Source organism: Micromys minutus (assembly GCF_963924665.1).
Source record: "Micromys minutus genome assembly, chromosome: 30".
NCBI classification, from domain to species: domain Eukaryota; kingdom Metazoa; phylum Chordata; class Mammalia; order Rodentia; family Muridae; genus Micromys; species Micromys minutus.
Window position 1 is genome coordinate 21623897 of NC_137965.1, and position 26445 is coordinate 21650341.

Consider the following 26445-nt stretch of genomic DNA (forward strand, 5'->3'; position numbering starts at 1 on the left):
GGAATAACTTGGTCTTGCCATCTATGGTGATTGATAGTTTTGCTGGGTATGGCAGCTTGGGCTGGCACTTGTGCTCTCTTAGGGTCTGCATGATGTCTTTCCAGGCTCTTCTAGCTTTCACAGTCTCTGTTGAGAAATCAGGTGTGATTCTGATTGGTTTGCCTTTATATGTTACATGACCTTTTTTCCTTACTGCTCTTAGTATTCTTTCTTTGCTTTGGGTACTTGGTGTTTTGACTATTATGTGTTAGGAGGAATTTCTTTTCTCTCCAACCTATTTGGAGTTCTGTAGGCTTCTTTTATGCTCATGGTCATCTCATTCTTAAGGGTAGGGAAGTTTTCTTCTATGATTTTGTTGAAAATATTTACTGTACCTCTTAGTTGATATTCTTTGCCCTCTTCTATTCCTAGTATTCTTCGGTTTGGTCTTCTCATTGTGTCCTGGATCTCCTGGACATTTTGGGTTAGGATCTTGTTGGTTTTTGCATCTTCTGTGTTTTGTCTATGTTTTCAATGTTGTCTTCGGCCCCCGAGATTCTCTCTTCTATCTCTTTTAGTCTGTTGAAAATGCTCGCATCTATGACTCTTGATTTCTTTTTTAGGATTTCTACCTCTAGGGTTGTCTCTTTTAGTGTTTTCTTTATTGTGTCCATTTCTGTTTTAAGTTCCTTCTTCTAATCCTTCATCTCTTTGGTTCTGTTTTCTTCTAGTTCTTTGAGTTCTTTGAGTGCTTTTCATGTTTCTTCCTTAAAAGCTTCTAATTCTTTATGCTTTTCCTCCCGTTCTTGTTTAAGGATCTCTATCATCATCTTGAGGTAGGATTTTGTGTCTGAGTCTTCTTTTTCTGGAGTGTTTTGCATTCTGCTGTTTGTTGTGATGGGACAGCTGGGCTCTAGTGTTGCCAGGTTTTCTTGGTTTCCCTGGGGTACATTCTTTCGCTTTCCCCTTCCATCTTGTTTTCTGTGATTGGTTCTGACCTTTCCCTTGTACCTGGCCTGTGTCCCTGGATTTTAGCTCTTCATGGTGGTGGATTGTCCGAGCGCCTGTTGTGCACCCAAATCTGCTGGCTGTGAACAGAGGGCTGGGTGCCCGTTTCCTGGGTCCCTGAATCAAGCTGGGCAGGCACTCAGTTTCCTTGTGCTCTGCTTAGATCTCTCTGCTCCCTGGCTAGTCGGGACCCATTCTCACCCCGTTCTCACTAGGCCTGTGTCTCTGGGTCTCTGCTCTTCCTGGTGGCAGATGGTCCGAGCGCCTGTTGTGCACCCGAAAGCCACCGGCTGTGAACAGAGGGCCCAATGCTGGGTTCCTGGGTACCTGGATCAAGCCGGGCAGGCGTGCACTTTCTTTGTGCTCCGCTGAGATCTCTCTGCCCCCTGGCTAGTCGGAACCCGGAATCCATTCTTTCCCTGGTTCTCACCAGGCCTGTGTCTCTGGGACTCTGCTCTTCCTCATTGGAGATGTTCTTAAGCCACAGATGTCACCATGTGTTTTGCTTGTCGTAGTGGGTAGTGTTTTCCCAGTGCTGTGATTCAGAAATCAGGTCTGGGAGTAAAGTGGGGACAAAATAGGTATCAAAAGCAACTTGCAGCAGCCTGGGAGAGATTTACCAAAGACCGAAAGACTTGGCAGTGCCATGGTTGCTAGAAATGACTTTCTGACGGTAGCTGTGACAGTGTGTAAGACAGACTGTCAAGACCCTGGCTTTGGGGAGAGTCTTGGTAAGTCTGGGGTAACTGCATGCTTGTTAGCCTGGATATCTGCAGTGGCATACAGTGAGAAAGGGATGTGAGCAGGTGAGAACTGGCTGGTTTGTAAGCACTGAAAATGGTTTGAACAAATTTAGTGACCAGAGTGTCAGTAGGGACAGAAAACCCTGCTTTTTCTGGATTCACACACAGTAAGGGGTTCTCAGAGAAAGTTGTTAGCTATGAAAAATCCAGTAAAATGGATCCTGGCACCACCTCAACCAACTTCTGTGTGTGAAGCCACAATTATGTTGGTGTGGGCTGGCCCCCAAGGCAGCAGTGGAATAAGTGTCTGGAGATCTTTGCATTGTATATTGTCACACAAAACTACCAGGAAACAAACAGCTGTATTTGCAATAATTGGTACAATAAAATTAAAATAAGCTAAGGCTAAAAAAGTTTTTCTCTAGTAAACCCCACATACACCCCTGAGCCTTGAATCTTGTAAAGCAGAAGCCAAGACACACCATATGCTTCTGAGGGTCTTGATGGAGCACACCCAATACCTGAAAAGAAAGTACCAGAAGCCAAGGAGGACAGTGACTGTAAGCAATCCCTCAGACCATCAGAGTGGATGCTGAGCCTGATAGGAGGATTTCATGATGGCCTGGCAGAGATGGCCTTTCATAAATAAAAGTGTTTATGGTGGCCACACAGCCCTGACATACCTCTGTATGCTGGAATGCAGAAAGGCAGAGAAGTTGCCCTTTGAGGCTATGGGTCAGCTGACTCCATCTGTGGTAATGAAGGCGTGGCATACCACTCAGAGACGCACAAGCTGGAGGTGTACACATCATATCGGTGGCACTTCAGATTGGGGTCACTGATGGAGTCTTTGGGTATAGGAATGAAATGGAGTCTTTGGTCTGTGTGGGTGTGTCTATTTGTTTGAATAGCTGTTTGGTTGTTTGGATTTTATCTGGCTCTTGTGTGTTTTATGCTGGCCTCCAACTGACTGTGTAGCATGGTGAGGTGAATGTTGGATTTCTGAACTACTGAGATTACAGATAGGGTATGGTACTTCACAGTCTGTTTATATGGCACTGGTGGGGTCCCTTAGCTTTGGACACACTACTTCTAGCCGTAAAGCACTCAACCAACATAACAGCATCCCAGCCTCAAATACTTTGTGACAAAGTAAATGGAGTGAAGACTAGTCTTCAAAATATTATAAAAACATATTTTTTCCTTTGCCCAAGCACAGTGAGGGACCATCTTCCCCGACTTCTACTAAAGTTAGTTGTCTCTATTTCTAATCCTGTGTTAGCCTGAATATGGAACCAATTTATGCCAGTATTGGCCAGTCCATAAAACCCTCCTGGGGCAGCCAGCATCATCTGGTTTTACTATCTCTTCACCCAAGTTAAGGGGAAGAGCCCCCTCAGTCTATAGAAGGATCCTTAAAGTAACCGGAAGCTGGTTTGGGAATAGCCAGGAGAGACAGGACCTGCTGTGAACTCTGATCAGGAGAAAGATGATTTTTAACGTGGTTAACACACTATTACTTCATTTTCTTTTATGATGAGTAGTGTATTCTTTAAATGATCATAATTTTTATTTTGTTTTCTGTTTTTAACTTTTTGTCGGCTGTCACTGTGAACCGTTCAAGTATCCAATGCAGCCTTAGATTTTTTACTACAATGCACTGCTTAGCCTAACAGACTTCACCTCGAGGTGTCCAGCACACTGTTAGTGCAACTCTCCTGAGCGTGTTGAGCACAGTGCACTGTATGTGGGTCATAACCTCCAGGTACACAAAGGAGTAGCAATTTTCCAGTAGAAAACTGGAAGCCTCTGCAATGACTAATAGTTTGTACTAGTGTGAAAAATAAATGTGTGATCTGCCCTATACTTTTGCACAGTAGCAGAGAGGTGATTGATACTAGGTTATTCATTAATGGGAAACTTGTCTATGTTTTATTTTGTACCCTGTCAGAATGAGCAGACCTTCCAATTTTATTAGGACCATGATGTACTCTGCACTTAGTTTTATTACCTTCAGGAGAAGCTACAAGATAAAACAAAACTTTGCACTTCCTTGTGTCAGCAAATTTCTTAAATTAATACCCTGTGTTTGATTGATGGGATTGTATGGAACATTTAAAGTGGTGTTAATTTTCATAAACACTCAAGAAATATGTAGCAGGAGATGTAATACATGTGTGTAAGCTGCCATCCATATATAGTATGTGTGTTTGTGGAGATCTAATGTATATATAACCACATACGATCTGTGTGTGAACAAGCACACATGTGTTTTTTTCTCATACATAAACCCTTGTCTACATCTGTTATTAAATATTTGTCTATGACAATAATAAAATAATCAAACTGTGAATATGTGAATAGGAATGTATATTTTATTTTAGGGAGTATATTGTTTAGAAAGAAGCATAACCCTATGCTCTGGGTATCAAATTGGAGCCCAGAGAACTTCTCTTTTGATTTGACTTGTGAAAATTAGTAAAGTACTTCCGTGGGATGTAATTCCAGGCCCAGGATTTATTTATTTATTTATTTATTTATTTATTTATTTATTTATTTCTTCTTTCTTTCATTCATTCATTCTTTTTTAAGACAAGGTTAGGGTGCAAACTAGAGAAGGAAAAAGTAGAGTGAAGCCCACTGTCATATCCACAGCCTCCCCATTGTTAGCATCACCCCAGTTGACACCACAGTTGAAGGTGTTCCTTGGCCAATCTTTGATTCCAGGCTATAGTTTCTTTGGGAGTTAGTTTCATAAATTCTATCAATATGAGTAGACATATGAAACATATATTTGTCATTGTAGTATCATACTGTTTTCTTCTCTTTAATCTCCCTAAAATACTTCTTTACACCACCTGTCATTGACCTTTCTCTGGCTCCACCTTCACTTAGCATGCTCATTTATGGCTTTCCATTTCTTTTCCTGCCTTGGGAGCTTGTTTCTGCCTTGTGGTGAGTAACACTACCCTGTCTGAGTACTATAGTGTAGTCAATACCTGAAAAAAGGCATCTTGGTAGATTCCCAGCAAACATGAGCAAAGCTACTATAAACAATTGCGTGTCTTTTTTGTGAAGACCTAAGTTTTCAATTTGTTAGGACAAATATTAAGAAGCCTGACGGATGGGATAGAGTTTGTCTGGCAGCAGGTTGTGGCGGCATCTTCTGAAAATCTGCCTGTGCCCAAAGGCATATGGTGCAGACTCTCTTTACATATGTGTAGAGTCTCTTCACATATATTGTCATTTGTGTCCTTGATAAGATGTCTCTTCTGGTCTGTGACCATTTTTAACAGGATTATTTACAATTACATTTTAAATTTAAATGGCAAACAGTGCCTTCAGGTTGTCACATTCTCTTGCACCCAGTATGGGTCCCAGTCTGCAGCTCTGACAGTGTGAATCCTAGTGTGAAGTCTACCTAGATGTTCAAAACCTCAAAATGATAAAAAATGATTTAAAACTTTAGGTCTTAAATATTTGTCATCAAATTTATAATGTATTAGTTTTATTTTCAGTGAATATAAAAAATAAAAAGTTATTTCTTCCGCCATTTGATCACTGAGCGAGGACACAGTTAACTTAGAAGAAACAAAATTCATAATAATGAATTTTGACTAAGCTTTGCTGTAATGGCTTCTGAAATGTTTTCCACACAAAACTATTGTTGTTCCTATAATACCAGGCTAGGGTGTCAATTGAAAAATATAGCTTATATTTTGTGTTTATAGCATAGCTGTATTGGCACATCAAATATCTGACCATGTCTATTGTTCATAGAGAACTAACAACTTATTTTTGAAAGGAAAACTCAAAGAAAATCATCATAAAATCCATAATTGTGTCAATATTCAGGCATCTTTTACCAAGAGCATATTTTCCTTTATAGAACTGAATAATACTATATCAAATAATAACTAGCTACAGCATGAGTTAGCTATAGAATGAGTTTTCAATATATTTAGCTTTGTGAAAATTAAATAGATTTATTTCACATCATATAAATATCATGAATTTATTTCCTTACACTGTGTAATATCTAAATGTATTATAAGCTATTAATTTAGAATGTTATCCTAAGTTGTTTGTGTTTTCATTATGAAAAACAATTTCCTATAAATGGACATTATTTTTACCTAAATAGCTAGGACCAGATAGCTGTGGTGCCGAGATGACTGGCTAGACAGTATAAATTTAAATATTTTAAGTCATTCTTTAAACTATCAGAGCACTATAGGAAATGGCTGTTATAATTTATCATGATATGAATCATAATGCACACATGTTATATTTTATGTAGCATTGCATATGCATTTACCTCCATAAAGTAAGACCTGACCATTAACTGAGCCTTTAGTCTCAATGATTTACTCTTTTCCAGTAATGACAGCAGATGTGAAGCTCGGATAGCAGGTGAGTCTTCAGTTGCCTCCAAACAGAGAACAATTGTTTCACACAGTTCTCTAAAAACGATAACATATATCCAAAGGATATATTTTGTTTAGATATCATCAGTCGGGTGAAAGAAAAATCATGAAGGAGTATATCTCAGTTCCTACACATTTGTAACCTGCAAGTTGATGTTAGAATGTTGCATCGTTAAGCCAAATTCAGACATGCTCCTGGCCTGCAGGTTCTTGTGTAGGTTGGCTTTCTCTGTCAAATTTAAATGCTCTGAGGTAGTGATGATGCAAGCCACATAACTACATCCTTTATAACTTTTCTGCTGTTCCATACCTAGTTAATTCTTTTAATCTTCCCTTATAAATCAGTCTTTCTGGCTCATTAGTCACCTGCAATTCACTTTCTAAATCTTCCTGTATATATCCCTTTCTCCAATACCTTGTAAAACCTGATTTTCCCTGTGCACAAAATTTATTATACATTCTTAAATAGACTGAAGATATGATTTGCTTCTTGCAGTAATGGTGCTTTAAGGATAAAATGTCTCTAAGAGCAGACTTATCTAGATCTCTGTTGATCCCTCTTTGTATGGAAGAACAACTTAATTCCAGAATAGATCTAAGTCTTGTAAATTATTTTGCAAATCTAGACTGTTGTGTTACATTGGGCTGAATACCTCAAGTAAAATGCCAAGATGTACAGCATTTGACAACATTACCATGTATCAGTGCAAGGATATTTTCCAAAACATAATCATACATATTTAAAAGGTAATATAATTTTTATTAGAATAAATGAACATAAAATATATTGTAGCCATATATTTTCCCTAGAACGTGTCATGTCTATGTAGAGTTAGTGGTGGCTCCCAGTTCTTCACTGGACACTCAGCGTTTCCCAGAATGAGAGCTATCCTTGATAGTGGGTGTGGTTGTTGAGAATCAATCACCAGTTTACTAATGCCTAATAGGCAGTGTGGGCACTAATGCCTGATGAAAACCAACCCCAAAACATTGGCTACAATAAATACATTTGTTCTTTATTCTCCCCACCCTGACTCCATATTTTAAGCAATGTGCTTATAGATTATAAACTGCCTAATCTTTATTAAACATTATCTCCTGGAGACTGAGTATTTTATTTACCTTATTCATGCCTAAATATGAGGGACCTAGAACAATGAATGTTCCCTAACTTAGGTGAAATGAGTTGCGCACATTTCTCTAGCCAGTCAGTCTAGTGTGTTCCATGCCACTCTGCATTTCATTTGACCTGAAGTATCTCTATAGTTAAAGTCTAACCACTCAGTATTTACAGCACAGAGCAGATGGAGAGTTCAGGACATGTTACAGTTGTAAACCAAAGCAGACATGGAAAGTTTTAGAAGGACTGAATTCTGGGGACACCTGGGGTTAGTGAGCCCTACACCAGACCAAGCTAACCATCCTTGACCAGGCTATCTGTCCTTGACCAGGCTATCCATCCTTAACCAGGCTTTCTGTCCTTGTGAGCAGACCATCCTCGGATGGTTCCCTGTGCTGTCAGGTGTGTGGCTAACAGGTTCCTATCATGGATCTCAGTATCCCTTTTGTTATTCAGTGACTATAAAAGCAAGAGCATTAACTGGGAATGAAGATGGAAAGAAAGGCAGTGTTGGAGGCTGGAAGAGAGGATGGTCAGTCTGAAGTAGTCATCTGTGTGAGTGGTAGATTGAGTGGACATGGGAAGCAGAGTGAATTTGGCAGCTTTGCTCCAGTTACTTTAGGTTGCATGGACTTTTTCTCAGTTGGCAGAGAACTTGATGTAGGTAAGAAACAGTTGAGGGAAGTTCTGAGTAAGAGCTAGGGGTAGGGAAGCTACCGAGTAACCATGACTTTGAGCCAGATAATGTATAAAGTGTAGAGAGGATGGAGCAGTGTAGGTGGACTTGATGGAGCTTTAGGGTTTCCATAGTGAAGGTTTAGTTTTAGAGAAAGGCACAGAAGTGGGAATTATGGGATGGCAGCAGTTCCTTACAAGCAGTAACTGGAAGGCTTAGACATAGTTCTAGATCATTAAGAATAACAAGACAGGGAATGTGCGGGGACAAATGTTAGCCGAGCTGTCTCCTAGATATTGGGGTCTTATGGAACAGTCTGAAGTATACAGGAAGATGGAGGAAAACCCTCCATTTGAGACAGTGATGTCAAATGGCTTATGGGAAGGAAACCACCAATACTGCAGGGGAGACAGCATCCTTGGGAGAGTGTCAGGCTTCTTCTACAAAAGGTGAGAAAAAAGATGGGGAGTGGGCCTGGGAGAGGCAGTGAGGTAGTAATGGTGGTAGTTAATAATAGGTGAGGAGGTTCTTGGATGCCAGGCTGGCAGTGGAAGATGCTGGAAGATGCTTTTGATGGAAAGCTGAGATGGGTTCAGAAATCAGTAGAGCCGAACAGGGACCAGAGTGGGAAATGAGAAGTGGCCCGTGCCCGAGCCTGGTTAGAACTTATAGGAACCACAAGCTTAGGGTTCCAGTGTTAGACCCCAGTATTGACTGGCTGTGCGTACAGAAGGACCAAGGTTGCATTCCATCTTTTGAGTTGCACAGTGGAGGACACGTGGACATGTAGACGGCTCTGATTGGTGTGCTAAGACGGTGAAACAATGACATGTTCTGTCAGTTATGTTTGTATATACCTCTTCCTAGGGCCTGGTGTGCCTTGCATGTTTTCACTTTTGTCTCTTGGCAACCAGTCACTGATGTCAATGAAACCATCAAACTTCCCTTTGTTGATCCATATTAGCTTTCTTTCTTGAGAAATCTTTCCCTATCTGAAAGTATAAAGAATTTTCTGAATTTGTGTTATTATGGAATTTTGGTTTGCCTTTAAAGTGGAAGTCTTTTAATATATTATCCTATTTTATGTATAGCATAAGAGTTACATTTTTATTTTTGCATGAGTACACAATTCACCTACTACTATGTATTTAATGGTATATTTTATCCTTATTCCTAATATCCCCTGTACCATATGATCAAATTACTTAATGTATTCACCAGCAAACATTTATTGAATACCTAATCTGCACCAGGCACTACTAATTTAACAAGGAACATGACAGCTAATGATCCTTATGGAGTTTGCCCTTTAGTTCAAATAGAAGGTAATTCTGACTTTCTGGAGTATATTAATAGAGACGAATGCTGTGTTTAAAGAAAGAAAAACATTGATGAACTGGACTCAGAGGTTAAGCAGACATATTGCTGTCACAAAGGACCCGAGTCCAGTGTCCGGCACTAAGGTTGGATGACAACTCACAACTATCTGTAACCTCACTCAGTTCCATGGACTCCAGTGCCTCTACCTTCCACAGGTCCCTTCCTGTACACACACATACCCATACGCGCGCGCGCGCGCGCACACACACACACACACATAATTAAGCATAATAAAATTCAAGTAGGCTTGTGGTCCCAAGTAAGGAAACAATTTTTGTTAAGGGGATAGTTAGATGGCTCTTTGTAGGAAGGGAGAATTGCTGTCCAGAATAGTCTGGGTGAGGCACTCCTGAAGCACATAGTCCCTGAGGAAGGGCATGCCTGCAGTGCCCCAAGAGACCAAGGGTAGGTGGTGCAGAGTCTCTGATAAAAATCACTGTGATCTGAGAACATACAAATGGAGAACATGTGTCCAGCATGTTTGAAGCCCACTCCACGGACTCTTCATGACAATGAAAACTACCAGCATGTTTTATTTCCCTCACCTTCTCCAATGCCACCCAGTTCTGGGCGGTTGTCATTTCTCTTATCTTGATGCGGTCAGCACAGTCGTATTGGCTAGCTGATGGCTTTTGTCACCCAGTGATGGCAGATACAGATCAGTGTCTGCTTCCCACACTGTCATATGTCTCCCAGCTGTACTTGTGTGATTTGCAGTGGACGTTGTCTGCATTCTGCTTGCCATTCTCAGGCCCATGTTGTTCTGACTCATATGGTTATGTGAATGCTCAACAACCTATCAGTCCTCTACTGACTGTCTCAAGTTTATCTTCTAGTGGTTTCCTCTAGGCCAGTGGTTCTTAACCTTCCTAATGCTGTGACCTCTTAATACAACTCCTCCTGCTGTGGTGACCCCCAACCATGAAATTTTCTCACTGCTATTTCAAAACTGTAATTTTGCTACCATTATGAATTGTTGTGTAAATATCTGTGTTTTCCTGTGGTCTCATGCCATGCCTGTGAGTGGGTGACGACCTCCAAAGGGGTCGTGACCCACGAGTTGAGAAGCACCGCTCTAGTGGGTCCCAGCAACCATTTTCTTCGGATCTTCAATTTTCTAAAACCATTCCTCCTTAGATCAAAGCCAGAAGAGACAGTTTTCTGACCATGGTACTTTGCTGCTCTTGTCTTGTGAGTCTTGTAGGGTTTTTCACCCAGGGCCTTTCATGAAACAAGGGAGCAGAAGTTCTGGGAGGCACCCTTACCTGACAAGTGGCCTGATGCTTTCAACTAGTCCTACAAAACACTTTATTTTTACTGTAATAAATTCACTAAAGTATGTCTTAGGGAACATATTTTCCTTGAAATACAGGGAAAATGCAATAGTTATTTGGAGTGACCAGTTTTTGTATTAAAACAAAAAAGTGCTAGGAATCTTTTTTAGATATCTGGTTCTTCTCATTGTTTGGGGCTTCAGTGTGACAAGGTAGAACACCTTGGCCGATCTTTGTCTCTCTTACAGTCCTTCATCCTCCTTGCTCCTGTCTGTTCTACTGCTAATCTTGCTCCCCTTACCCCTTTTCTTCCACATTATTGAAAATTATGTGTGTGTGTGCGCGCGCGCGTGTATGCTCTCACGCACGCGCACATATAGCCATAGTTATCCTGGAACTCATTCTGTAGACCAGTCTGGCCTAGACCTCATAGCAATCTGCCTTCCAAGTAGTAGGATTAAAGGTGTATGCCATACCGCCAGGTCCTCCTTCATTTTTAATAGTTAAGCTTTTATTAACGCGTGTTTTCAGAACCCTGACAGCTCCAGGTCTGCCTTTCATTGCACCACCATCTTTTCCTCCATCATAAAGCTCAGATTTCCACTTTCTTGGTCATCTTTCAAAGATGTGCTTTCTTTGCTGTGTATTTTAAATTCTTGGCAAGCAGCCCAGTTTAGCCCTGTGCAGTAGTTTTCAGCAGAGGATGGGCTTTGCTGCACTTCTGTGCTTTTTTTCTTTTCTTTCTTCCTTTTTTTTTTTTTATTATCTTCATCTTGATGCTGTGCCAGGTCCTGTTTTAGCACTCATATTGGACAGTTGGCTTCTCCTAGACCCTTATTTTAAGGAGCTTTCTGGATCTTGTTGCAGAAGGAACATCCCTTCAGGCTTAAGATCCAAATCTTCCTCCCTCTCTGCTCTTAATGATTGAAAACAATACTGATTTATGTGTCTGTCTTAGAGACTGCCCCTTGCTTCTCTGACCCCTAACTAGATATGAAAAAACCTCTCTGTGGGACTTGTTTACATTCATGCTTGAAAAAAAAAAAAGAGAGAGAAAATTTGTTCTTTACCTCCTCCTCACCAGAAATGGTTTTAGCTGTTTTTTAGACTCTGCCCATGATCTGTTTTCTTCATCCATTTTTTTCCCTGACTCTCTTGTCAGACATAAGATGTGCCTTATATTCACTGTTTCTGCTCAAAGCTCCTCTTAGCAATAAGTGAAATTTGTAACCCATTTCTGTTTTTTTTAACTTACTGGATTTACATGAGTTCCAGGATAAAAAAATAAATAAAAGAGAAAATGTTTACAATAGAAATTATACCCACTTGCTATTTGGTACCTGTTATTAATACACAAGGGCATCTTCTCATTATCTCTGTATTTCTACCATCAAGATGCATTGTCTTTGGCCATGCATATATCACTGAATATGCATAAACAACATACAGCCAAAGATCTCACAGGAAAGATGTGTGTGGAAACTCTCCCCTAACCCTACTCAGGCAATGTGAGTGTGTGTGTGTGTGTGTGTTCACATTACAAATGTAAGCAATGCTTGTATAAAATTCAAATTACACAGTGCTTAGCATCATGCATGTGCTTAACGTAGATTATGGCTGGGCAAAGTGGAGCATCTTTGACAGCAGTGGAGGCCACAGACAAAGACTGATGATGAGTCTGTTGAGATGAGGTAGAAGATGCTTAGGTGAGGTTCCCCCTCAGCGGAGTGAGCAGGAGTTTAGTCTCCACTCAATTACTTGGGCTTGATTTTGGCCACAAGAAACCACTGTTTACAAATGAAAAGAAAAATGTGTTTTCTGAGAAACAAAATATGACAGGCTTTTTTAGGTCATCTTCATTTCTTTTAACTATGTCTCTGATGGTTGAGTGGACCTCAGTGGGAAGCACAAGACCAGAAGGGTTTAAACCTACTGTTTATTATGACATCTCCTATTTCAATTTTGTGGCCGGGCTTTGTGGGGGTAAAATATTTTGCATTTTTTTCTCATCGGATTTTTGAAAATTTTTCTCACTCATAATTAAGGTATTCAGTATCTCTGCAAAGTGTGTGAAACTTGAAAGTACTTTCTTTTGCAGTGATTAGAAAGAATACTTTGGTCAGTATAAATGTTTTATTGCAAATAGTTCTAAAAATCAGCATTTATCAGGCAGATTACTCTTTCTGGAGAATACTGGCTTGTATCATTAGACACAGAATTCTGTTTTTCTATGGGGATACCCAGGATGTGTACATTCTGAATGATAATAGTGTTTTCACATATACAAATCCCATCTTTTCCTCTAATTATTCAGTAAGAAGTAAGTGCTGCAAGACACAGCGGATTCATGTTTACTTAGGAGATGTTTCCCATAGACTCATCATTAAAGGCACAATGATAATATATTTAAAATACACTCTAAACGCCTACCCATTTCTATCCTCTGTTCATGTTTAGCTCACACATTTCTGTGGCCTTGGTGTTAGGTGTGACCGTGCATTAGCGGAGATGTCTCAGGCACTAAGGTGTTTTATCAGTTCTACAAGACTGATGCTAAGTACACAGTCTAAACTAAGTCTGTGGTGTCTGTGTGGGGACAGGGTGATATCAAGAACCATGCTTGGGGTCTTAAATACGTGGCCTTTTCTATATTTAACAATGGGAAGGGGAAGCTTTTAAGTAAAGTTTGTGGGCCTTGAACTGCCAAGAGCTCTTTCTCATCATTTGATCACAGATCTCATTTTGTTAGGAACAGCTGTCAATCTTGGCTTTTTCTCCTACAATGGGGAATATAAAGAAACACCCGAAAATGCTATAACTGAGATAGATGCCTCACCTAGGGATTGATACCAGGACAGTTTTAGGCAATAAAGACACAGCATGCTGAACCAAATCTCAGCCTCAAGTATCTTAGTTTATTGGCAAAATTTAAATGCCGGGACTGTAATTGACTCCCAGCCTTGGAATCTTTGTTCTATCACATGGCAGGAAGGAAGCTATTGCAGAAGCATTTGTAAATCAAGCAGACCCGAAGAAGTCAGCATCAGCTAAGATCATAGTCCTTACCTGACCTGGCTAAGAATAATTAGAGTTGAAACATCAGCTGCGATGTAATTTGCAGAGCTCTTTGGGTCTCAGTTTATCAGAGATAAAACAAGACTGCATGCATGAATGCTCAGACACCTTGTTCCTTCTGAAATCATGTGACTTCTAGCTAGCAAGGAAGAAGCGTCAGCTCAGATTCTGTCAGAACAGGAACATTATATATTCTCAACGTAATCATCAGAAAAAACTGCATCATAAAATATTTGCTTTACCACAAACAGTGCTAACTTAAGTGCGTTTTATTACATATACCACAACTGGCCCTGGTTTCTACTCATACCTGCCTATCAAATAGTCTGTGTAAGCACTTTTAGCAAAATGAAATTATTTCTGTAAATATCACAGGCGCCTTAGATTTGTTTTCAGTGCAACGTTTCCATTTCTACAAATGAATTTCCAAGGCAGAAATGTTTATCTCATAATGGATATTTCACATAGAGAGAAAATATATATTGATATCTCAGTATCAAAATCTTGACTATAAAGCCATGTGAACAATAAATAATTACTTAAATATAAAGACTATATAGAAGATTCAGATGAATCACTTGTGAGCTCATCATTGCTAGCGACAAAGTACATGAATAGACAAATCTAGGGTATAATTTCTAAGATAATTTTTTTTCTAATTGATATTATTTAAAATTCAGACTTACAGGCAAATTTTAGTAAAGATGAAAAAATATTTCTTGCTGAAAGGACCTCTCTGTGTGTGCATGTGTACATTAGTGTATATGCATGCATGTGCATTCGTGTGTGTTCATTTCCTCTCTACTGTATCTATTGAGACAAGCTCTCTTACTGAACTATCCAGAGTGGTCAGGTCTGATTGTCCATAAGTCTCCATCCACACTGCGGATGTGAATGATGAACTGAACTCAGGTCCTAAAGCTTGTGTATCAGGTCTTTCCCAACTGAGCCATTTTCCTGTTACCTCTATTTTTAACCTCATTTACATTAGTGTCATCATGAGCCTGTGAATAAATTCAGATTTATGAGGCATGGATTCTTTTGAGACAAGATCTTGCTGTGTAAACTAGGCTGGCTTCGACTTGTGGCACTGCTACTCACGGTTCAGCCTCCTGAGTGTGGAAAGTTTGTGAATTTTTAAACACTAAAAAAATCAGTGCTACACAGTGTTTTGGCCATTGTGGATAAATGTATTTGTTACATATGCACCTTCTATTCTGAAGCGCACCTCACTTCTAAGTAAACTCGGTGATTTATTAATTCCAGTGTCATTGACTGATTTACTCTTCCTGGCCATTTTCTAGTTTTCTAATTACTATTGATTCTTTCCTACTTCGACAGTCACACCTGGATAAGTTCAAAAGCCATATTTTGAACTTCCATAGGGTGGGTTGGTTCCTATAAGTACATCCAGTTTGTTTTCACAGTTCCCTTCATTCCTGCGTGGACCACAGTCTGATTTCTCTCTATGACAGCACCACTATCTCTCAATGTCTGCAACTGGCTTTCCTGTCTCTTTAGCAAATACCTAAGAGAAACAGATTGGAATGCAAGATTTATTTCAGTTGGTTGTGTCAGAAGTCTCCATGACCCTGAGGCAGAGCTGAGGCTGACACATAGGATGTTTGGCCGTGTGAGAGCTGCTCACCGCACAGTAGCCAGGAAGCCAGGAATAGAGAGGAGCCAGGACCACCATGTGCCTTCCAAGGCACACCCCAGCCATCCTCTCCCTATACTTTGTGTTTAATGTCCACACTTTCACCACCTCCAAGCAATCTAGTCATATTTTAATTTAGACTTAGATAATAAACCATTGATTAGGTCAAGGTTTTCTTCATCAGTCTTGGCAATAGCTCTCAGTCTAGTCAAGCTGATCATCTGGAGTAACTCTGACAGAAGGCTTCCTCAGTGCTTCTTAAGCTCCTTCTCTGCATCACTGAACTCGAAACAAAAGCTCATTACCTGATTCTTGCAGTGTTATTCCTTCCCAATTTTTGTTACCACATGAGGGTTATCCTATTCTACAGAAACATCTTACTGTCGAGAGATCAGGAACCATCAGAGATTCTTGCCTTTTCCTCCATATATGTTCTTCTCTCCTTTAATGGAAAGGTTGATTTCTAGAGGTTCAACCTACAATCTTGTCACAGGCATAATAGGCAGCTCTAGCTGTTTATATCGTACCCCCTGGGTGGCGAAGTATCTATCTGATCTTATTTAGAACTTTACTGGAAAAAGTGGAGGGGTTTAGTTAAGGTAATAGCAATTACCTGTTCATTCAGGAGAGGGGAACGAGGAGAGAACAGGGTGGAGGACAGAGAGAATTTACTGCAGGATGATGGAACTTTGGATTCCGGGAAACAAGAAGCAAGGCATACTGTGGCTAGCTCTATCTAGTGGTGACTCCTGCTGCAGTACTGGTAGAAGAGAACACAGTCTGCTCCCAAGAGTCTATCTAACGTGTCAGTAAGGAATCACTTATGGGTCATATGTAGATGAGTGATGTAATTAGTTTGTTTGAATATTCATTGTGTAGTACACAAAGGAATGACCTAGACAGGCAAAGCTGGAGATAGCGAGAACAAATAAACTCTCAAACCTGCAAACTCCCAAAATCTTTAGATAATGAATAAATAAAATGAGAAACAAAGATGGTAAGAAAAGAAGTTTGATCAGCAGTCCAGTGTTAAATATGATTCAAAATGAAGATTTTGTGCAGTTGGTCACAGTGCTGAAAAGAATGTAGTATGCATGTGCAGATGCATGTGTTTGAACTTACACCAAATGAAAACCTGCACCTCCTCATTTGTGAGTTGAATGCCTTAGTCCCCTGCTTACTTAGTGAATAATTATATCAAGTATCATAAAGTATATATTATATATATACTCCACTATATATTTCAAATAGAGAGACTTAGCCTAGGAGAATAATACAAAATACAGAAATCATATACCAGAAGTACTTAACAGTGTAATTACAATGGGAAAGGGGGTGGGTAGTTAAAATATGATTGCCAATGGTTAGTGGAAATATGCTTATCCATGGCAACTGAAATTTTAACATCAGTAGCATATTACACTCTCTCACGAGTGACAGTCAACCTAGGGTCTACGGCATACATGTTTCTGGAAACTTTAGAAGGGAAAGTGTCAAGTTACTGGTTGATAGTAGAATTGTAATTGATTAGCAAAGTTTCTCCCCAATATTCTGCAGTCTCTTCTTATTTCTATGACTTACACAAATAGATCATTTGCAGCCTTTTAGTATTGAGGCCTAAGCCTTAGTTCTGCCTGAAGTTCTCAGTCAGCCGTACTCCTCCAATCCCACATAATCCCACAAACCACACACTTGTATTCTTGCCTGCATCTACATCTAGCACAGTGACTGATAGCATGTCCTTCAGACATGAAGGCCGTGTTTCAGCTGGTCACTGAGCAGTGTGACTTGAGTCTAGCCTCATTTGATTTCTTTGTATGTAAAATAATTTATATAAGGTGTTACAGCTTCTTTGAGTTCTTTGTATATAAATCAATTTCATAAGGTTTTGTTGACAATATGTCAATAATATTAGTAAAGCAACACATACATGTTGTTATGTTATATGTTATGCTGTGTTGTATTATGATATGTTATGTTGTGTAAGAAGGCCAGCCTCACTGAAATCTCTCCTACCATGCCTCAGGCTACACTTCTTAACTGTCTTCTCTTGACTACAGAGCATCTTACTACAGGGCATATTGTTCTTGAAAACAATATGATGTGTAGATACTAATGTCTTGTTTTTATATCTCTTGACAGAATAATCTTCCTAAAATAGTTTGTTTCCCTACCACTGTTGCCTTCAGTGTCTGGCTTTTAAGGAATCTATATAGAATATCTACCTCTATATTTCTGTAAGTAGGCATGCACATGTGCGGACACGCACACACACACACACACACACACACACACAGACACACACACACACACATCCTATACTATAAGAACTATTTCGTTGATTGATGTGCCCTCACCACTGCCTCTGTTACCAGAGCTCAGTTTGTCCACGTTGAAAGCTACTTGCTTCCATATTCTCCCATTATTCAGTTTGCTTATCATCTGAATTCTGTTAGCATTTTCTTCATTTGTTCATCTGGTGACCTTAGACATTGTGGAACTTTGGGTGAGGAAAACAATTATAATGAGCAAACTGGCCAGATGCTGAATCATGGCAGTTCTGAATCAGAACTCGGGATGCTGGCTGCACATGCTGCAGACCAGGCTCACAGTCCAGCAGGAACTCAGAGGCACTGCCAAGATGCCTCCCTGCTGGACAACAACTGTGCAGTAATGTATCACAAACTCCGGGTTGCAGCTTGTGCAACTGGGAATTACGACCTTCACCATCTCCTGATCCCAGTGCTTTGGTGAGTTAGCTAAATGGACTAATTTGAATTACCCACTGTCAACTTTCCTTTTGGAATAAAAGGTCCTTTCTTTTTATAGCTCTGGTTTATGCTTAAGAATAAAAATAATGAAAAGGAAATTTTTAACTTTTATGATGGAGGGTTTGAGAGAGCCTTAAATTCCTTCCTACTTATTATTATTACTTTTGTGGCCCTGTGACAGACACAGTGATCTAAGTCCTAAATCCATTACGGAACATTCAATAAATGCAAGCATATAAAGTACTCTGTCATCTGAAGTCATTTCAAACTGCATTCAATATCTTGCTTCCCAAGTGCATTAGCTTTTATTAAAAGCATTCTGCTGTGACATCCACTCTTCCTAATTGGTTTACGGATTGTCCCCACCATTCAGGCAATCTTAATTGCATTTTCCCACAAAGCTAGTTTGATTTATGGTTCCTTGTTTGCCTTATATTATTTATAATAAATCAGAGTAGGAATCTTAAGACATGAAATAAAATTTACAGTAGTTCCTCTTTCACAAATATAAACTTACCTAAGAAGCCTTAGCAGTATTTTGATGTGTTTTGAAAGTTGCTTAGTCAAGCGTTCCTCTTTTGTGTGGGCTCTGATCACCATACCTATAGTCTCTTTCTGGAGTTAGTCTATTTTTCATCTGGCATGCACAGGCTTAGAGAGTTACTTGTGTTGTAATGCATGTGGGTTTTAAAAGATGCTGCATTCCTGTGTAAAGCACATACTCACACAGACAATCTATATGGAACAAAGAAAATAATATCTAAGGACATAGTAAGAGGATCTAACTAATGTACCAGTGATACCCTCTTTGTTTTTATACACTGCACTTTTGAGATAACAGGAGCTAACTTAAAATAAACTCATAGCAGAAATAAAAAAAAAGATTAAAATAATTTTAAAAATTAAAATGAACAGCAGTAAAATAAAGATGGAGGAAAAGAAACAATCAAGGGGAAAGATCTGTTGCTGAGTGATTGCCTATTAACATGGGTTAATTTATAAAATCCTCTTCACATATAGACTTCCCACAGACCTTCAGGCATAGAGTCATCCTGTAGAGAGTACAAGGAAATTTGTGGGAAGAAAGAACTATACGTTGTTAATATCAATTTATATAAAGGCTTCTGGGATTCCTTAGAGAGAAACGCACTCATTCCTTCAAATACTTGAGCAGTTAGTGTTTGAGTTCAGAATCAAAACTATTGTAGAGACAAAAAGGAAACGATCTTTAAAAGAACTGAGGCAGAGTGGGAAGGATGACTGCAAGCAAAGTTTAAGCCAAGTAACGGGAGATGAGTTCACTGTAGAAACGTTGGCATCAGAAACAGACAAATTTTTAAAAACACAGAGCGAATATCTACCTAATGGGTATAGCCGAGGAATCAAAGGGGGATGCCGTGCATTTCATTCCACTGAGTCAGGAAGTTTCCAAACCCATGATGTCAGCAGAGACACTATGGTGAGCTTGCACCTACTTGGATCCCAATTATTAGGAATAAGGGACATTCCCTCTTTTCTACCACAGGACCGTAGGAGGACACCCAGTGGAGAGGCAGAAATTGTGTTCTGTCCAGTAGGAGTGAGGCAGCCCACCATATACAGTACTAGGAATAGAGCACTACTTTTGCTCTCAAGACAGGGAGTTCATGGGGCTTCATGGGTGCTCGAGCCCACTCCCTTTCTCAGTATGAATAATAAGCCCTTTGCTCTGAAACAAGCATGGGTGAATACTTCTAATCCCAGCTTGTTAATACCGAGCTCTAATCCACATTCCTGCGGAAATATTAATAGAATGTTTAAAATGTGCCCATTCCAGGTTGTGGCTACAACTCAGTAGCAGATTGCTTGTCTAGCTGTAATGTGACTTCTCCTAGAGACATGTATGCAGACATCTGTCACTGCACACAGAGCACTAACAACTGAACAAACAGTTCTACCTATGTCTAGCTTTAGTGAATCAATGGGTTCGTTGGAGTTACATGTAGGAACGTGGGGGACTCAAAGACAAGCTCACCCCCACATGGATGACAACTCACAAAAGCTGCCTTTCTTGGCAACTGTTTACAACTTGCATAAGCATAGCCTTGAGGAGGAACCTCCTTAGTTCTATAACCTTTTTAAGTTTTTATAAAGTTTCTATGGGTTTCTTGAGCCTGTCTCCTCTCCATGATAAAAGAAACCACACTAGCATTCACGGGATGGAGGTGGCGTGTTAAACAATGAAATGAAATAATTAAGGAGGAAAGAAAGGAAACTTAGCATTTCATAATGTAAAATGGTTAGAACTTTATATCACACCCAAATTCAGCAAGGCCTCAAAGAAATGAAAAGTCAAATGAATAAATATCAGCATTACAGTAGCACAAAAATTAGATGTGCATTAAGAAATACATTTAAATGACTCACCCATTGCTAAAGATGTTTCTGGGGCAGGGCTGGGGTTAGAGCAGTTATAAAATAGAAAGTCTCATCAACTAATGAAGAATCAAGTGGAAGTTTTAGAATGAAAAGAAATAGTAAGCTTTTGTAAGTCGTAGTAAGACTAATTTGTTTCACTAGCAGGATAGAAAGGGCAGAAGACATGAAAATTAAGCAGCAGAAATCATCCAACCTAAGCTACAGACAGAGAAGGGTTAAAAGATAATACGAATGAATGTAGAGTGTGACATCTTTGGGATGTAAAGGAAGGAAGAAAAGAAGGGATCCAAACTTTCCAACTGCAGCAAGTGAGCAGTTAATTTACTAATTCACTGAGCTGAAAACTTTTTAACAGAAAATGCATACCAAGGTATATCTTTAAGTTCTGAACACTAAAGACAAAGAAAGAACAGAGGGGCACTTAGAGAATAGCCAGACCTTTTGAAGGATGGCTTCTCTGGAGCAGCCATGGAGGCAAGGTGGAAGCACTGTTGTGCCTTTTGAGGTCTGAAAGAAAGAGCTGTGAGCTGCAGACGCTGTAAGCAGCTGAAATATTGTTTCTGAATGAAGAAACTAGGTCACTCTCAGATGACGGGAAAGTACTAGAATGTGTTCTCAGCATTTCTTTCCTGAGAAAATGTCTAGGAGAGCTCTCACATCAGAAAGGAAGAATTATAGAAAAAAAAATTAGGGACTTCTTGTGGGGAAGGGCTGATGAGAAAAGAGTAAGTGCAAAGGAAACCCTAAACACCGGGTTTGGGAAAGTAAGGTTGTCCAGAGGAGGGGCCTTACCTAAGAGCCATTTCTTCTAAGATTTAAGAATTATGTTTGGCTGCTGAAGAAGGAGTTGTAAAAGTCTCTGATGTGGTTCTTAATCACGTAAAGGAATATTTTAGGTAACTATAATATGAATAGCTAATAATGGAACATGGAGAGATGTAAGATTTCTATATTGTGTAAGAATGGCCAACAATGCTTAGAATTGAGGTCTGTTATTCACATAAAAATATAATCCTCAGACCAGTTACTACAAAAAGCTTTATAATGATACATACTCAAAAACTGATACATCAAAACGTAACTCTAAATACATCCAGGTAACTCACAGGAAGAGAGATATAACTCTCTTCTGTTTGCTAATAACTATCTTACTTTTCCAGAACTCCACATCTTTCTCCTAACTCCACACTGAAAATTCTATGTTAAATATATTTATTGATAGAGAGACAATCTCCAGTCTCAGAGACAAATAATGGGTGCCATCACATCTCTTGCAATCATGAGAAACATGCTGATCATTTTGATAGTTAAGAGGAAATGAGGATATTCCTCAGAAATATGACCCACTGTACAATAGGAAACATGATTCAAATATCTGTGTAACTTAAGGGAATTGGATTTATATTTCCCAAATCTCAAACCTTCATTATCAAAGATGGCAAAAGAAAAATCACACAAGCATATTAATCAATGTAAAAATAATCTCACATTTGTCAAAAATTAGTATTTATCCATAATTTTAAAATTATTGGGGGAAAGAAGGGAGAGGAAAGTGTAAGAAAACTCTTGTTACTTGATACTGAGCACTTACAAAAAAATGTACAGTTTTTGTCATGCTATCCCCAAGAGGATATATTTAATGTTTAACATACTGTGGTATCCCCATGGCACATAATGCTCTCCAGGATTACAAAGTAGTGAACTATTTTGAAAACCACGATGTATGTGAATGTCTAGAAATTGTAAGGATGAGGAGTCAATCCCAACATATCTATACCGTGTGATTCTTGAAATAACCAAACTCTGGAAATGAGGAAAAAATCCTGTCAAATGAGAGAATCCAGACTGGGACTGATACAGAAGGGTATGGCCACCTAAGGGAAAAGGGAATCCTGAAATCATCTGTATCAAGGTCAGTAGTTTAATTGTGACCAAGTCTCACAGTGTCTCAACATATCACTGTAGGGAAACTGGATAAAGATTACCTAGGGCTTGTGTAGTATTTCCTCCAAGTGCATAGGGATCAAGAATTATTTCAAAAAAAGTCAAATAAGAAAAATAAAATAATCGGGACTTATGCTACCCTATCATCTGAAGACTCTAAAATAACAATACACACATCCTCACACTCTAACAATTCAGGTGGGCCACAGAAATTTTTCAGAAAATACATCTGCTTTCATGACACCTTTATTCTGGCCAAGTTTTCTCTTTTTAACTTTTATTCTATCAGTTGTTCTTACGGTGTTAAAATGGTGCTAGGTTGGCAATGATAATTTTTAAAGTAATTTCCTGGCTAAAAGAAAAGTAATTGGACTTCAATTAGTTCTCAAAAATTAGTACTTGATGCATCTCAGCTCAGACTCTCTCTCCTCTGTGCGGTCCCAGTGATAAAAATGGGTTAGAAACAGTCTCATCTGTGTCCAGCCCATGGCTTAGACACCTGTGCAGACAGAGCTGCTGGATGTGCGTGCATTCTTCCTTGAGTGAATTTCACATCCTAGAGGATTCCCATCAGTTAGTTACTTGCTAGAAGTCAGTGCTCTACAAGCCTGCATCCTAAACTCCCTCGGCTCCAAATACTGCCTTTCACACAGAGAGACAATAGATTCATCCTATATTTTGTATGTTCTTTATGACATTGCTGTATGTTAATATAGTCGTCAAAATTGAAGTTTTAACAAAAACACTGTAAATTAATATAACAAAATAAATTAAGCTAAACTATTTGCTGATTTGTTCATATTGTTAAAAAGCAATTGTGATTCTAATAAAATGGTATAGGAAACGGCTGGTAGTTACCTTTTTATAGAAAGAAGGATGCACATGTTCTGTTTGTAACCATTCAGTAGACTGCAGTTTTATACATATATTATTTAACATTCAATTCTATAATTTAGCGGGTTAGTTGAGATGTAGATAATGAAGATTTAAAAGATAGCACTCGGCATAAATAGTTCTACAGAAAACATTTCTTATAATGAAGAATGCATTTTGGGGGAGAGAGAGTTTCTCACATAATTTATTCTAATATTGTTTCCTGGTGTACCGAGATTACCAAATGCATCTTATATGCATACATAGTCGATCAGCTTTCTTCTTGATAACCTTGATAACTTAGTACTTACTGTATATGATACCCTATTATACTATCATTCCGCTAATATTGACAGTAACATAGGTCATCATTTTACACAAATATATATATATATATATGTATGTATGTATCAATAGAGAATTTAAAGGAAATATTTTAAATTGTTTACCATCCCCCAATAGCATATATCAGATTTAAGTGTCAAATTTATAGTTATTAAAACTTATATCATAAAAGTTATTATCCATTTTTAACATTCTAAACTCTATTGAATGTACCTTAAAGTCTGGTTTCTTTTCCTCACACAAAGACAATAAAGTGGCCTTTATATTAATGCTTTCTACAGTAGCTTGAAACAAAATAACCTTCAATATGTTTATGTTAACCTGAGATTTCTGTTGTCCCTGGGTAAGCAGTTTAGACTTTATTTCAAGCAGATTTTCTTCAAAAGTTTTATTTTTATTTAATTTATCTTAAGTCTATTTTTAAAGCTAAAGAGTATCTTTGTTTCCCTTCAAGGTGCGGGGTCCTCCAGCTGCAGGGGCATTTAAAGAAAGGCCGACCAAACCCACCGCTTTCCGAAAATTTTATGAACGAGGAGACTTCCCAATCGCCCTTGAGCATGACTCCAAAGGAAACAAAATTGCCTGGAAGGTAAGTCCGGGGCACAGCTGTGACAGCCAGCTGCCGCTTGTGGGAGTGACACCCCAATGCCAAACAAACTTGGCTGTTAAGTAAATAAACTAGAGTAATTTCTCAGCAAACAAATGGCGGTGGGAGAGCTTTCTGGGCCCCCTGTGTCAGCCGTCCACCTTGACTAACAATTAAATTATAGCCCTCAAAGAAGAAAATGACAGAGTTGCTTTGCCTTAGAGAATTGTCTGCAGCCCAATTCGTCTCTATTTTTATGAGAGCCTGGCAGCCCGGCCTGTTTCCAGCAGTCCATCAAATGATGGACCTGGCTGCTGGCTGCAGAGAGCAACAGTCATTTATCTCCCCCAGATTTCACCTTCCTGCAGGACACTTCCAAATGGAAGCTTTAATTACCTAAATGGATAGGTCAGGGCTGTACGCTCCCTGGGATGCAGAGTGGAATACACAAGAAGGCGGCCCCTCTATCCCCAGCGTCGGCCAGAACAGGGCTGTCATCCTTGCCTGTTAGTGGCTGACCTAGGCCAGTGAAGCCATTACAGCACGGACACTTTCACGACAAAAGGTTAATTGGCTTCAAAATAAATGTATTGCCTAATGACTCCATCTTAATGTGGCCGTGCCTCTTTTCCCAGACTTGCTGACGTGACTTGTGAAAACAAGCGTGACTCTAGCAGGAGAAGGCTTTTACATTTAATTTGAGGAATGGATGCTATCTCTAACTGCTTCTGCGATTTAATTATTCTTGTTATGAACAACTCTGCTTTTGGTGATATTTATCAGCTAAAAGGGCCTCTCTGCCCAAAGACAGCAAAGCCAGTGCAGGAATCTGAGTATCAGTCACATCCGCTTGAGGAAAACAAAAAGCTCCGGCCAAACATTATCACTTAAGAGAAGCAGCTGGCACTTGAGCTGAAGAACCCAGCATCTTTGTCTGGAGGTGGGAACTGTCCATAATTAGGAACAGTAAAAATAACGAGAAACGGTTGAATTGAAGAATTTATCATGCTAAACAGCTAGGGAAGGGGCATTAAACTTACCTTTCCCCCTCCCACTTGGGAAACCAGGGAGAACTGTATTTTATCTAATGTGTCTTTAAAAACATTCTTTTCTCTCATTAGCAAACATTTCTAGACTTTGAGCAGTCATCTAAGCTTAGGTACATTGCCAAAAAACCACGTGGTGTTTTTATTATTAAGCTTTGTTGTGAATGTTTGCTGAGGAGAGGAAGAACATTGTTTGCTGTTGATCCATCACCACTAGAAGGGGAATTTGCTTTAAGAAACGTCTGGATGGTGAAGAAAATTTTCTAGCAAGTATACTTATTCTGAATATGCTGGTCTTAGCAGAACCAGCATTTCCATCACCCACATATGTTTCAGCACGTGGATTTGTGTTTGATTGTCTATGATATGGTTCATGGAAGGAAGCACAAGAATTTCTAAAAAGCCTAATGATAATCAGATTTTCTAACAGTTTACAGGTAAATGGGTTAGGATGTTTAAAATAATTTCAACTTATACATAAATTACACCCATTATAATTTGTAATGGAGGTTTATTTTTATCTCATTCAATAACGTAACTTTAGAGGCATCGAGAAGCTGTAAAATACATTATTAAGAAATAATCAGGGGCTGGAGAGATTCGTCAGCAGTTAAGAGCATTGACTGCTCTTCCAGAGGTCCTGAATCCAATTCCCAGCAACCACATGGTGGTTCACAGCTATCCATAATGGGATCCAACACGCTCTTCTGGTGTGTCTGAAGAGAGTGTGGTATACTCACATACATAAAAATAAATAAATCTTTACAAATAAAAAGAATAAGGAGGTGAATTTTTTTACTTTACATTTGCAAATCCAACATTCAATAAGTATAAGTATTTTCTTTTTCTGGGAATTAATTTATTGAAACTACTATTGATTGTAGGACTGGTTGAGTAAGCTAAGAAGCAATGATGAAGAAGAAAGGACTTGTTTGCCAGCACTGACTGTATAATTGCATAAGTTTAGAGAGATGTCTCATCCCAGAACCTGTGGGTGTCTGTCTTTCTGGACGTTTTGGTGCTTTATAGCATAACTATAACATGGAAAATAAAACCCTGATGTTATGAGACATAAGCCTGTGGACCGAGTGCTGTGCCCATGGTTATTCCCTGATGTGTTAAC

General features: G+C 39.2%; 1 protein-coding gene across 1 annotated transcript in view; it reads left to right on the top strand.

The window, feature by feature from the left end:
* Positions 1 to 26445, top strand: part of PACRG (parkin coregulated) — a gene marked incomplete at both ends in the record, with an annotated part of 454827 nt that overhangs the window by 50859 nt on the left and 377523 nt on the right. The window contains one exon of the mRNA XM_080941761.1: positions 24145 to 24279. Within this exon, the coding sequence (XP_080797887.1) occupies positions 24145 to 24279 (135 nt within the window). The remainder of the gene's footprint in view (positions 1 to 24144; positions 24280 to 26445) is intronic.